This window comes from Culex pipiens, chromosome 1 (assembly GCF_016801865.2).
Source record: "Culex pipiens pallens isolate TS chromosome 1, TS_CPP_V2, whole genome shotgun sequence".
Taxonomy (NCBI): Eukaryota; Metazoa; Arthropoda; class Insecta; order Diptera; family Culicidae; genus Culex; species Culex pipiens.
The window spans coordinates 8537491-8552715 of record NC_068937.1 but is presented as its reverse complement, the minus strand read 5'-3'; the positions used below and the strand labels follow the sequence as shown (position 1 = coordinate 8552715).

The 15225-nt window shown below is 38.1% G+C and overlaps 1 protein-coding gene across 2 annotated transcripts in view; it reads right to left on the bottom strand.

Moving 5' to 3' along the window:
* The window catches only part of LOC120413292 (uncharacterized), a 124364-nt gene that overhangs the window by 44253 nt on the left and 64886 nt on the right, over positions 1–15225 (bottom strand). For both annotated transcript variants that reach the window (XM_052706251.1, XM_052706252.1), the window contains exon 8: positions 5331–5741. In XM_052706251.1, coding sequence (XP_052562211.1) covers positions 5331–5741 — 411 coding nt within the window. The remainder of the gene's footprint in view (positions 1–5330; positions 5742–15225) is intronic.

Below are 15225 nucleotides of genomic sequence, written 5' to 3'. Positions count from 1 at the left end.
CAATTTACCACCCTGTTGTTGTTGATGAGGGGGGGAGAAAACAACATTTAGTACGAAATGTTACTCTGAGGTGTCGAGCTGCCTTCCCCTTAATGATTTTTTTTCTCCCTTTACTTTTTCCAAAGAAGTGCAACGAATTCGGCAATTAATCATTTTCCCACTTGGGCACGCGTGTAGACAACCCAAATTTAACTTCAATTCGAACACGTTACCCAACCCAACGATCAGTTGAAGATCACCGCTCTCTATAACAAGGTGAGCGTGGGTCGATGTCCAAGTCCCTCGAGGTGGTTGAGCCCCCTCCGCACCGGCGATTTATTTTTTCAATTATTCCACAAAGAATGCTATTCAAACACACGTGTGTCTGAAAGATCTCGAAGGCGAAAAACTTTCGCGGCCACGAGGCATATTTAGCGCCGGATGCGAACAGCTGCAACTTACCTCTAGGAAGAGATCATTAAAAAACCGCCTAACCATAACATTTAGATAACAGTGTTTAACCCCTGGGCGGAAGATTTAGCGGGGAAGCTATCGCGCCATCATGATAATTTAGGGTGATGTTCGTGCGGAAGTGACTGGCGGTGGAAAAATCCGTTTGTTTTTCCCAGATGCATTAGCTGAGGAGCGGTTGCAAATTTTTGTGGGAGGTTCTTGGGAGGCGGAAATTAACGTTGAATCTTCTTGGGTGGTTGGCTTTTGATGAAAATATCCAAATTGTTAAACACAAACAGGATCTCGAGTTATGATTTTAGACAATATATTCTATTATTGAATTTAGATAAGTAAATCGAACATAAAATGTCATGCCTCTCCATAGAAATGAGGTCCCAGTAAATTTTCAATTACAGTACTTGTTCGGTAACTGGGCGCTGTTCAACTGGGCTGCTTTTCAACTGGGCGCTCGATAACTGGGCCGTAGCCCTGTTAAAAGCAGACAAATGTCAAAAAACCAAAACAAACCGAAATGATCGAGGGGTTATTTTGCATCGGTGGTCCCCTCTAAGAATTTTGAAAATTCGTCACTTTTTGTTCACTAAAATGCAAATATCTCGGCTTTACGTGGACATAAATTGAATGTTAAAAAAGCAACATGATCTCCGTAAAATTTCTTATAAGCTGAATGCATTAGTTTTGGCAGCAAAATTTTTTGGCTCGTTTTGGGAAGCGATTTTTGATTTTTTTAGCTGAAAAATACAATTTTTTCTGCCTAAAACGCCCTGCCATACCCAAACACAAGCTTTTATGGACTATGTCTGTACAGGAATTTGTTTAGGAGACATTAAACTATAACTTGAAGCCCAAGGCGACCAAACTTGAATGACTTTAGTATGATTGTAGCGCGCATTTCTGAAAAATACTCGAAAAATACACTTTTTCCATTCAAGCTCCGCGCGCGAGTTGTAATCCATTTTTAGGATGTTTTTGTTGTATGAAAACATTGTTCCTGACATCCTAATCTATCACTCTAGGGGTGAGCACCAAAGATTTGACAACTTTTCATTTTTTTGGGACGCCCTACTGGGCTACGTTTTCATCCCAGTTACCAAACATGTACACTGCCCCTGATCGCATAAATGTCCCATATGCATTTTCATCGATTTCGAGTTATTGATGCAGTTTTGTTCAAAATTGTGTGCTCTTTCAAAAGAGCCTATAACATCCAGTACTTTGTTCTAGAAATCAGGAGGAAATCCTGTTTTTTCGCGAAAACTTAACACGTAGCCTTATGTATGGGACAAACTTCTAATGCGTTTTTCTCAGCCTGCTGTTTTTGCATATGGGACATTTATGCGAACATGGGCAGTACAGTAACTGATTTATTGTTGTAAATTAGTTGATTTTTTTACCACCCTAAATTTTTATGAACCACCCTAATCAAAAAACGAATAAAATACGGGTTCCATTGTTTTAGCTAAGGAATTTCCATGCCAAATTTGGACCAAATCCGAGCACTTTTTATTTTTCTTCGGGGCATCGCTGTTAATTTATACTTGTTAAAAAAAATTGCATATGACTTTTAGACCTTCCCAAGCTCAATACAAAAAAAACTTATTTACAGTCCAGACTCGATTATTCGAAAGTTTGCACAAAAAAATCGTTTTTTTATTTTTTTGCTTTTAACATCAAATTCGAATTCCGCGACCCCATTTTAGGCAAATTTGAGTATTTGAAGATTTTTTAAATTGAATATAGCATGTTTTCAGTATGATATCACCGCCATTTTGGCCGCCATCTTGGATTTAAAAATTCTAAATCATTTAAGAGTAGATTCTGAATAATTTTTTTTTTGTGATTCAATTATCCGAAGATTAGATTATCCGAAATGAAATTTTTCCCAGGCCTTTGGATGATCGAGGTTGAACTGTATTGCAAAATAAATTTGTAAAACAAACAACATGACAAATTAAAGAACGTTTAATGTGGCCGAAAAGGTATGTTTTTAAGTATTTTCAAATGATAAGGCAGATTTGAAAATTTTGACTGATCCACTTAGAAATCCGGTAGAAAATTATTGTTAAAAAAAAAGATTCGGTAAAACGTCAAAGTTCTATTGCTTAATAGCAAAAGAAACATTGTTTTTGCAAGTTATTTTTTTTTCAAATAAATTTTGCGTTTTTGTCTTTTAAAAAGTTCTTTATCGTGTAATGGGAGCTAAGACTATACGAACCTATTTTTTCCAGGGAAAATAATTTTTTTATCTGACTTACAAGAAAAAAACTGACATCTAGGTGGATTAATCAGCAAACCCGTTAAGCAGGTATTAGACTAAAAAAAAAAAAAAACAAACAAACTTGCACTTTTTGACAGTTTGCCTGCATTTGTTTTCAAATACGACAGCTTGCATACCATTTGAGTTGTTTGCGAGTTTGGCAAACTGTCAAACATGAAAAAGTGCGAGTTTTTTGTTTGCCATAGTCTAATACCTGCTTTAGAGAGCAAATCTCCAAACTACATGCTGGGAAAGTTATTTAATTTTAATCGTGAAATAAGCATTTTCAATTACTTTGCGTCAAATTTGTGGGAAATTTTCTGATCTTTTCGAAAAAATCAATTCAGAGATGACAGAATTCAAGCTTTGGCATGACTGCTACAGGTTAAAAAATCACGTATTTTACGAAAAAAAAAATTAGGTGGCTGTAACTTGAAAACGGTCGAAATTTCTGTACAGTATTTTTCGATTTAAAAATAGATTTTTCATTTAAACATATTTTTTTTATTTTGGGCAGTTATATTTTTGTACTTTTTCTAAAAAGAAAAACCAGCAACTTTGTCTAAGACACTGAATTCATCAGAAAATCGATTTTTCGATTTCAAAATTGATTTTTCATCTAAAAATTAAGATTTTTTGTTTGTTCTGCTCACAGTTTTCAAAAATCTCCATTTTTTTTTTAAATTGGCAACACTGCCACATCAATTTTGTCTTACTTATGCCATAGCTTAAAATATGGTATTTTTTTCATCTAAAACATATTCAAAATTGTAATTGTTCAAAGAATAGTGATTTTGGGCAGTTATATTTTTGTACTTTTTCTAAAAAGCAAAACCAGCAACTTTGTCTAAGACACTGAATTCATCAGAAAATCGATTTTTCGATTTCAAAATTGATTTTTCATCTAAAAATTAAGATTTTTTGTTTGTTTTGCTCACAGTTTTCAAAAATCTCGATTTTTTTTTTAAATTGGCAACACTGCCACATCAATTTTGACTAACTTGTGTCATAGCTCAAAATATGGCTTTTTTGTCATCTGAAATATATTCAAAAATGTGATTTTTCAATTATATATTTGAAGTTTACTTTTTCTAAAAAGCAAAACCTGCAACTTTGCCTGAGACACCGAATTGATCAGAAAATCGACCTTGACCAAAACTTCAAATAAAATATGTACCAGCCTTACAGCTATAAAAAGCGTTTTGAATCGATAGCTTTTACGAGGTAATAATATTGTGATGTGGTGCAAATATTTGAAATATTCTTTGGAATTCTAGCTTTGCTGTGTGATTGATTTAAGAGAGATTTTTATGAAAAAGAAACGATGCATACCTAGGGTTAGTTTTCAAAAGGTCCTAAGCGCCATTTGTAAACAAAGGCATTTTCCGATCAGTTCTTATTCGATGTATGAACAATAAAGTTCAAATATGAGATAAAAAAAAGAGTCGGAGGTGATGGCTGTTACGACGTATTGCAAACTTAATCAAAATTTCAGAGAAGCTACGCTCGATTTGTTTTGCCAAACAAAACAAACTTTCTGTTTCATGAAACACAACCAAACATCTCGAATCGATCCGATCGATCAAAGTTCTCAGAAAACCCAACGAAAAATATTTCCCAACACCCTTGTTCGCTAATTCAAACTATTCCAACAATTTTGCAGCTCGCCTCGCCTCGAGAGATCATGTGCTGGCGGTTTTTCACAAAAATCGGTTCGCGCCAAACAACTTGTAACATTTTAGTTACAATGCACACGATTCATGTTCACTGCTGCAACCTGCTGCTACTGCACTTAATGATCCACATGATCGATTTGCATTTGCTGCTGCACCACGAAACGGGGTGATTAAACAGACACAAACACTTCTCCGTACCCCTCTTCAAGTCCGTCCAAGTCCACTCAAGCCCACGCCGCTCCGCGGCGGATGTTTTGTTTTAGCATATTCCTCACCACGATCACCAACCCCCTCCTCCCCGCCCTGCTCTTCACGATCACAACTCATTTATGCGCGATTCAGTTTTCCACCACTTGAGGCCGCCGCGCGCGCGCGTTGAAAAACAGATTTAAATTTCACTTAAATTGCACTCACTTCTCTCTCACTCGTGGCGATCTTCCCCCGTCCTGGTCTGCGCCGTCCGTAATTTAATGAGCTTTCGAGACTCGCGGTCGCGATGTGCATATGTGGAGTTGGAGCGCGCGCGCCTTAATCCTTTCACTTTCTCCCCGGTGGACGACTGACCGACGATCGGTACAAGAAAGGTTTAAATGACCGTTGGAGGGGCGCGATCGCGATCGCGATCAAGGGGTTCTACGACCTCTTCATGAGGTTCTTGGTTGGGCTGATCGCGACTTCCAGAATTGTTAGATTCTTCGTTGAAGATCGAGAGTGATCGTGATCGCGATCTTCTTCCAACTCCTCTGGAACGAGTCTTCCTTGAATTACACGATCGCGACTCAAGAAAAAGTTCCAAAATGGTTCAACAAACCGTTGACGATCGCGATCGTACCCATGATCACGTTCTACAACCTCTTCAGAACGCGTTCTACCGAGAACTCCGCGATCGCGCCCTCTTAAACCGCTCCAACATGGTCGCGATCGCGTTGACCTCCGCAACTTACCCGAAATGATCGACATGCTGCGGTTGTGGTTGCCCCGGATCAGGTCGGACGGCTTCAGCGTCGCCTCCTCGACGACCTCCAGGCCCGAGTCCGAGTCGGGCGCTTCCTGCAGGTGCTGCAGCTGGGGCAGCTGGTTGTAGTAGTCGTGCTGGGCGTTCTGCTGGTGTCCGCCCCCGTTCAGGACCATCCCGCCGGAAGCAGAACCCGGTGGTGCCGGGCTCATGTGCTTGTGCAGGTAAAAGTTCGAGTTTGAATTTGACGCGGACGCGGACGCGGACTGCTTCGAGGTCTGACTGCCGTAGTGACTCTGCTGTTGCTGCTGGTAGTGAAGTTGCTGTTGCTGGTACTGGGACGACGACGACGAAGGTGCCTTCAGCGGTGGTGGCAACGGTGGCGGTGGGGGTCCTACCGCTGGAGAAAGAAGAGGGAAAGAGCAAGCAAATTTTTTTAGTTTTGTGTCGATGAAAATGAGAGTTTTCACTTGTAAGTTGGGCGCGCGACTAGGGTAGCCTTGCCTCAGAAAGGAAAAACACAACATTGCGGTTTAAGACCTCAGCGCGAGAGAGGATCGAGCAACTCTCTCGGTGGGAGAAGAATCGCCAAATTAGGAGGGAAGGGCATGGGTGTAGGAGAAGGAAGGTTCGAATTAAAAGGTAGCGAGATTTTAATTGCGAGCATCCTGTGGTTAGCTGGTTAAAACGTAATTAGTTAAGGGTCCACCCTGAGCGCTTTATTTGATGTGAAATAGAGTGGTGAAGGTTTAGATTAATTGATTGTGCCTTCACGGACCATTAGGATTGAGATGCACGGAAGAGTAATAAATATTCATGAGATGGGCTCTAATAATATGGCGAGGAATGATCAAGATCAATAAAACTTGTTTTTAATTATAGGTTTTAGGTGTATAAAATGTAACTTTGATAAAACAAAAAAAAAATGAGTTGAAACAACCTGTTTCACAATTTAGTCAATAAAATGTTGACATCGAATAACTTCCATACAAACTAAACGAAAGAAAACCAAAATTCTTAGAAGTTTTGCATAGAGCTGTATCATAATCGCAATTTCAAACGACTTAAAAAACAAAAACATAATTTCATAATCGAGTGATTTAAGTACATTCGAATATAAGCTTTTTGAAATAGATTGTTAAAAGTCTGTTTTTTTTAATATTCTTGATCAAGTAGAAATAAAAAAAAATAAAATATCATTGTAAAATTTTCTTTCTATCAGAAAGAAACTTTAACACCCAAAAGGCCATGCTCTCTTAGAAACAACATTTTAAAATGTAAAAAATCATATCTCCGGTTGGATTCAACCAATTTTGATGAAACTTTCAGAGCAGGTCCAGTTTTTAGTCTAGTTTCAAATGAACTTTGAGTTGGGTCAGAATTCCGGATTGTTCCGGATTTATCGCAGATTCCCTTGGGGTACCTTTGTTTTGGCCAGTGGGGTCACTTTATGTTTACTTAATATTTTTCTTCAACAGTATAACGTTTTAGTGGAAAAAACTGAAGTATTATCAAAAACAAATACTCCTATGCGTATATGGCATATGATGACCCCTCCACATAGCCCTGGGACCACCGGAACCGGTTCCGTAGTACAACCATGGGGGACAAAATCTAGAAGTCACAGAAATATGTCATGCGACATGTCAAAAAATATCTACTGGCTCTGAAAAGATGATTGCTATCACTCAAAAGACTTTCTGAGACCATCCGGACAATTTGGCCACCTGGAACCGGTGAATCCGGAACATGGTTCATGGTAGAAAAATGTTATCTGTAATTCCCATAGTGCGACATGGCAAAAAACATCTACTGGCTCTGAAAAGTTGATTGCTACCCCTCAAATGAGTGTCCGAGGCCATCCGGACAATTTGGCCACCTGGAACCGGTGAATCTGGAACATGGTTCATGGTAGAAAAATGTGATCTGTAATTTCCATAGTGCGACATGTCAAAAAACATCTACTGGCTCTGAAAAGTTGATTGCTACCCCTCAAAAGAGTGTCCGAGGCCATCCGGACACTTTGGCCACCTGGAACCGGTGAACCCGGAACATGGTTCATAGAAGAAAAATGTTATCTGTAATTCCCATAGTGCGACATGTCAAAAAACATCTACTGAATCTGAAAAGTTGATTTCTACCCCTCAAAAGAGTGTCCGAGGCCATTCGGACACTTTGGCCACCTGGAACCGGTGAACCCGGAACATGGTTCATGGTAGAAAAATGTTATCTGTAATTCCCATAGTGCGACATGTCAAAAAAACACCTACTGGCTCTGAAAAGTTGATTGCTACCCCTCAAAAGAGTGTCCGAGGCCATCCGGACACTTTGGCCACCTGGAACCGGTGAACCCGGAACATGGTTCATGGTAGAAAAATGTTATCTGTAATTCCCATAGTGCGACATGTCAAAAAACATCTACTGGCTCTGAAAAGTTGATTGCTACCCCTCAAAAGAGTGTCCGAGACCATCCGGACAATTTGGCCACCTGGAACCGGTGAATCCGGAACATGGTTCATGGTAGAAAAATGTTATCTGTAATTCCCATAGTTCGACATGTCAAAAAACATCTACTGGCTCTGAAAAGTTGATTGGTATCACTTAAAAAACTTTCCGAGACCATCCGGACACTTTGGCCACCTGGAACCGGTGAATCCGGAACATGGTTCATGGTAGAAAAATGTGATCTGTAATTCCCATAGTGCGACATGTCAAAAAACATCTACTGGCTCTGAAAAGTTGATTTCTACCCCTCAAAAGAGTGTCCGAGGCCATTCGGACAATTTGGCCACCTGGAACCGGTGAACCCGGAACATGGTTTATGGTAGAAAAATGTGATCTGTAATTCCCATAGTGCGACATGTCAAAAAACATCTACTGGCTCTGAAAAGTTGATTGCTATCCCTCAAAAGAGTGTCCGAGGCCATCCGGACACTTTGGCCATCTGGAACCGGTGAATCCGGAACATGGTTCATGGTAGAAAAATGTGATCTGTAATTCCCATAGTGCGACATGTCAAAAAACATCTACTGGCTCTAAAAAGTTGATTTCTACCCCTCAAAAGAGTGTCCGAGGCCATTCGGACACTTTGGCCACCTGGAACCGGTGAATCCGGAACATGGTTCATGGTAGAAAAATGTGATCTGTAATTCCCATAGTGCGACATGTCAAAAAACATCTACTGGCTCTGAAAAGTTGATTTCTACCCCTCAAAAGAGTGTCCGAGGCCATTCGGACAATTTGGCCACCTGGAACCGGTAAACCCGGAACATGGTTCATGGTAGAAAAATGTTATCTGTAATTCCCATAGTTCGACATGTCAAAAAACATCTACGGGCTTTGAAAAGTTGATTGGTATCACTTAAAAAACTTTCCGAGACCATCCAGATACTTTGGCCACCTGGAACCGGTGAATTCGGAACATGGTCCATGGTAGAAAAGTATTATCTGCAATTCCCATAGTTTGACATGTCAAAAAACATCTACTGGCTCTGAAAAGTTTATTGGTATAACTCCAGTAGATGTTTTTTGACATGTCGCACTATGGGAATTACAGATCACATTTTTCTACCATGGACCATATTCCGGGTTCACCTGTTCCAGGTAGTCATAGTGTCCGGATGGTCTCGGACACTCTTTTGAGGGGTAGCAATCAACTTTTCAGAGCCAGTAGATGTTTTTTGACATGTCGCACTATGGGAATTACAGATAACATTTTTCTACCATGGACCATGTTCCGGGTTCACCGGTTCCAGATGGCCAAAGTGTCCGGATGGCCTCGGACACTCTTTTGAGGGGTAGCAATCAACTTTTCAGAGCCAGTAGATGTTTTTTGACATGTCGCACTATGGGAATTACAGATCACATTTTTCTACCATGAACCATGTTCCGGGTTCATCGGTTCCAGGTGGCCAAAGTGTCCGGATGGCCTCGGACACTCTTTTAAGTGATAGCAATCAACTTTTTAGAGCCAGAAGATGTTTTTTGACATGTCGCACTATGGGAATTACAGATAACAATTCTCTACCATGAACCATGTTCCGGGTTCACCGGTTCCAGGTGGCCAAATTGTCCGGATGGTCTCGGACACTCTTTTGAGGGGTAGCAATCAAATTTTCAGAGCCAGTAGATGTTTTTTGACATGTCGCACTATGGGAATTACAGATCACATTTTTCTACCATGAGCCGTGTTCCGGGTTCACCGGTTCCAGGTGGCCAAAGTGTCCGGATGGTCTCGGACACTCTTTTGAGGGGTAGAAATCAAATTTTCAGAGCCAGTAGATGTTTTTTGACATGTCGCACTATGGGAATTACAGATCACATTTTTCTACCATGAACCATGTTCCGGATTCACCGGTTCCAGGTGGCCAAATTGTCCGAATGGCCTCGGACACTCTTTTGAGGGGTAGAAATCAACTTTTCAGAGCCAGTAGATGTTTTTTGACATGTCGCACTATGGGAATTACAGATCACATTTTTCTACCATGAACCATGTTCCGGATTCACCGGTTCCAGGTGGCCAAATTGTCCGGATGGTCTCAGAAAGTCTTTTGAGTGATAGCAATCATCTTTTCAGAGCCAGTAGATATTTTTTGACATGTCGCATGACATATTTCTGTGACTTCTAGATTTTGTCCCCCATGGTTGTACTACGGAACCGGTTCCGGTGGTCCCAGGGCTATGTGGAGGGTTCATCATATGCCATATACGCATAGGAGTATTTGTTTTTGATAATACTTCAGTTTTTTCCACTAAAACTTTATACTGTTGAAGAAAAATATTAAGTAAACATAAAGTGACCCCACTGGTCAAAACAAAGGTACCCCAAGGGAATCTGCAATAAATCCGGAACAATCCGGAATTCTGGCCCAACTCAAAGTTCATTTGAAACTAGACTAAAAACTGGACCTGCTCTGAAAGTTTCATCAAAATTGGTTGAAACCAACCGGAGATATGATTTTTTACATTTTAAAATGTTGTTTCTAAGAGAGCATGGCCTTTTGGGTGTTAAAGCAAAAATCATTTACAATAATACGCAGCAAACGAAGTCTATCTATCTATCGTTACGTTATCGTATGTTCGAAAATACTCAAATTTTTATCAAATTTTTATAATTCGCAATATGGCTTTCAAACGACTCGAAATTTTGCATGTATTTTAACTGTTTTAGAGTTTTTTGAATGAAATACTAAAAATTTTACAAAATACCGTATATTCTCGAAAATGAGTAGTGCGGTGCCTGTGTGGACGCGCAGTTCTGTTTTTTCGTGTTATTTTCCGTCTCTTTTGTGTCGCTGTTCGAGTGCATGGGGTGATTGGTCATTATAATTAAATAATGGCATCAGTAGTGCGGTGCCTGTGTGGACGCGCAGTTCTGTTTTTTCGTGTTATTTTCCGTCTCTTTTGTGTCGCTGTTCGAGTGCATGGGGTGATTGGTCATTATAATTAAATAATGGCATCAGTAGTGCGGTGCCTGTGTGGACGCGCAGTTCTGTTTTTTCGTGTTATTTTCCGTCTCTTTTGTGTCGCTGTTCGAGTGCATGGGGTGATTGGTCATTATAATTAAATAATGGCATCAGTAGTGCGGTGCCTGTGTGGACGCGCAGTTCTGTTTTTTCGTGTTATTTTCCGTCTCTTTTGTGTCGCTGTTCGAGTGCATGGGGTGATTGGTCATTATAATTAAATAATGGCATCAGTAGTGCGGTGCCTGTGTGGACGCGCAGTTCTGTTTTTTCGTGTTATTTTCCGTCTCTTTTGTGTCGCTGTTCGAGTGCATGGGGTGATTGGTCATTATAATTAAATAATGGCATCAGTAGTGCGGTGCCTGTGTGGACGCGCAGTTCTGTTTTTTCGTGTTATTTTCCGTCTCTTTTGTGTCGCTGTTCGAGTGCATGGGGTGATTGGTCATTATAATTAAATAATGGCATCAGTAGTGCGGTGCCTGTGTGGACGCGCAGTTCTGTTTTTTCGTGTTATTTTCCGTCTCTTTTGTGTCGCTGTTCGAGTGCATGGGGTGATTGGTCATTATAATTAAATAATGGCATCAGTAGTGCGGTGCCTGTGTGGACGCGCAGTTCTGTTTTTTCGTGTTATTTTCCGTCTCTTTTGTGTCGCTGTTCGAGTGCATGGGGTGATTGGTCATTATAATTAAATAATGGCATCAGTAGTGCGGTGCCTGTGTGGACGCGCAGTTCTGTTTTTTCGTGTTATTTTCCGTCTCTTTTGTGTCGCTGTTCGAGTGCATGGGGTGATTGGTCTTCTTCTTCTTCTTTTTTCTTAGTTCGCGCGTTCGTTGGCCAATGAGTTTATTTTTGTTCTCTTTACATAGTTTTCGATAGAAACGATCCGAATTCTTTTTTTTTCGAGACAAGCAAGTCGTATTGCTGGATTAAGTCCTTTCTATATCATCGATGATCGGAAGGCACGCCGACGAATATGTTTTAAGGCTTATGATATAAAATCATTTTAATGAATAAAGCCCTTCTTACATCACCGTTGATCGGAAGGCACGCCGACGAAGAATTTCTGGAGGATCGCGGTCGAATTAATACTATATTTAAACCCCTAGATAGGTATCTTTCGGATTCGATTGTGAGTAGCGGGACTTCGCGGTTACTATGCAACGTATTTTTTGGAGTCTTTTTATATTTTAAATTTATAAGTCCTTCTTTTATCATCGTTGATAGGAAGGCACGCCGCCGGTTAAGTTCGTTTAAGTTATTGTTTTAATTTCATTACAATCGGTTACGTGTTGTCCTGTTTTCTTTTCGTTTATATTCGTTGATCGTAATAATTTATTCCAACTGGCAGCTTTAGTATTAACTCATCTACTATTTTTGACATTTGCTCGCGTTATCTTAATTGTACCAACAGTAAAAATATACTGATAAGTCCAGCCCATAGCACTACCGCTCGGTTGGCACGCGTTCGATTAAAACAAACTTTTTAAATAATCAATTATTTATCTTTCCGCAGCCGGCTGCCTAAGATTTAAAATTTTCAACCGATAAACAAAATGCTCATGGTCACATCACTGCCACTCGTGAATCCTGACCTCATACCCATCTACTAACCCCCTCAAAACTCATGTGATACTTTGTCGGAGAAGCAGTCGATTGGGCGGTCTCTATCACTCAAGTATCGGACTAACATTCCCATCCACTTCCCCGTGACCCTACCACTGGTCGTGGCCGGCGCCGGTATTGATCAGCATGATAGGGGCCTTTGAGAAGTTGCGAAGCGAGGAAAGATAGCACCCACTTATCTTCCACGGCTCGTGGATGTAACTTCTGGAGGTCCTGGTCAATAACGGAGTAGCAACTGCGGGTGGGCACCTATGCTTATGCTTATGCTTATGCTTAATACCGTATATTCTCGAAAATACAAAAACACTAAAACAGTTAAAATACATGCAAAATGTCGAATCGTTTGATACCCATAGTGCGAATTATAAAAATTTGAGTATTTTCGAGAAAATACGGTATTTTTGAAAATTTTAGTATTTCATTCGAAAAACTCTGAAACAGTTAAAATACATGCAAAATTTCGAATCGTTTGATACGCATACTGCGAATTATAAAAAATCGAGTATTTCCAAGGAAATACGGTATAAAAATTTTAGTATTTCATTCGAAAAACTCTAAAACAGTTAAAAAAACATGCAAAATTTCGCTTCGTTTGATACCCATATTGCGAACTATAAAAATATGAGTATTTTCAAGAAAATACGACATTTTGTGAAAATTTGAGCATTTCATTCGAAAAACTTTAAAACATTTAAAATACATGCAAAATTTCTAATCGTTTGCTACCCATGTTGAGAATTATAAAAAATCGAGTATTTTCGAGAAAATACGGTATTTTGTGAAAATTTGAGTATTTCATTCAAAAAACTCTAAAACAATGAAAATGCATGCAAAATTTCGAATCGTTTGATACCCATATTGCGAATTATAAAAATATGAGTATTTTCTAAAATACGATATTTTGTAAAAATTTGAGTATTTCATTCGAAAACCTATAAAACTGTTAAAATACATGCCAAATTTTGAATCGTTTGATACCCATATTGCGAATTATAAAAAAATGAGTATTTTCGAGAAAATACGGTATTTTGTGAAAATTTGAGTATTTCATTCTAAAAACTCTAAAACAGTGAAAATGCATGCTAAATTTCGAATCGTTTGATACCCATATTGTGAATCATAAAAATTTTAGTATTTTCGAGAAAATACGATATTTTGTGAAATTTGTATTTCATTAGAAAACTCTATAATAGTTGAAATACATGCAAAATGTCTAATCGTTTGATACCCATATTGCGAATTAAAAAAATTCGAGTATTTTATTTCAAGAAAATACGGTATTTTGTGAAAATTTTAGTATTTCATTAAAAAACTCTAAAACAGTTGAAATACATGCAAAATTTGGAATCGTTCGATACCCATATTGCGAATTATTAAAATTCGAGTATTTTATTTAAAAAAAAAACAGGTATTTTGTGAAAATTGAGTATTTCATTGAAAAATTCTAAAACAATAATACATGCAAAATTTCGAATCGTTTGATACCCATATTGCGAATTATAAAAATTTGAGTATTTTCGAGAAAATACGGTATTTTATGAAAATTTGAGTATTTCATTCAAAAAACTCTAAAACAGTTAAAATACATGCAAAATTTTGAATCGTTTGATACCCATATTGCAAATTATAAAAAATTGAGTATTTTCGAGAAAATACGGTATTTTGTGAAAATTTGAGTATTTCATTCAAAAAACTCTAAAACAGTTAAAATACATGCAAAATTTCGAATCGTTTGATACCCATATTGCGAATTATAAAAATTTGAGTATTTTCGAGAAAATACGGTATTTTGTGAAAATTTTAGCATTTGAGAGAAATAAATTACTGCAAGTACCAATTTTTATTTAACTTATACATGAAAAATGGTTTGGGTGCTGTACACTAGAAACTTGAAAAAATATTTTTGAACAAGCCCTCGAGATTACTAAAATTGATTACAAACGCAGGAAAATGCATTTTTAATTATTTTCCAGTTATATTCCATTTCTACTTTCATTGAAACTTTGAAGTTTTTTTCATCCGACTCAGAGATTCGTACTTATATTTTAAAAAAACAATAATAATAAAAAAAAAATTCATTGGAAAACCAACTAATCACCTTCCAGTTACGTCGGTTCAAACGGCTTGAAGTTAAGATATTTTGAAAAAAAATGCGAAAATTTACTAAAATTGTAATTTTTGGGACCACCCTACCGTAAATCACTCTAATAGCCAAACAAAAAATACAGGTCTAATTATTTTGGCCAAGGATCCCCCAGAAAAATGTTGATTTTGTTTTTCGGTTTATGCTCGTTTTTGAATCATTAATATCTTGATACAAAATCAAATTCCAATTTTGCCAATAATGGTCGCAAAGCTTGCCTAAGGCGTATCCTACAACTTTAACTTCCCTTGAAACTATCAACTCCAGGTGAAATTAATTTAATTCTCAATTAACAAGTGCTAGAACATCTGAGCTAGAATATTAACACATTTCCATGACGAAGTCCAGGCCGCAATCGGCTTAAATCTGCATCTTAATTTGAGGACCAAAATGATTCTTTTACGAATTAGTTTTATTTTTTGATTTTGGTATTTTTGTATTTTTGTATTTTTGTATTTTTGTATTTTTGTATTTTTGTATTTTTGTGTTTTTGTATTTTTGTATTTTTGTATTTTTGTATTTTTGTATTTTTGTATTTTTGTATTTTTGTATTTTTGTATATTTCAATTGTAATTTACATTCAGTTTCTTTGAGGTTCTGATTCCTACGCCCATGCCTTCATCCCCAACAGCTCAATCCATCAACCTTTAAAAATT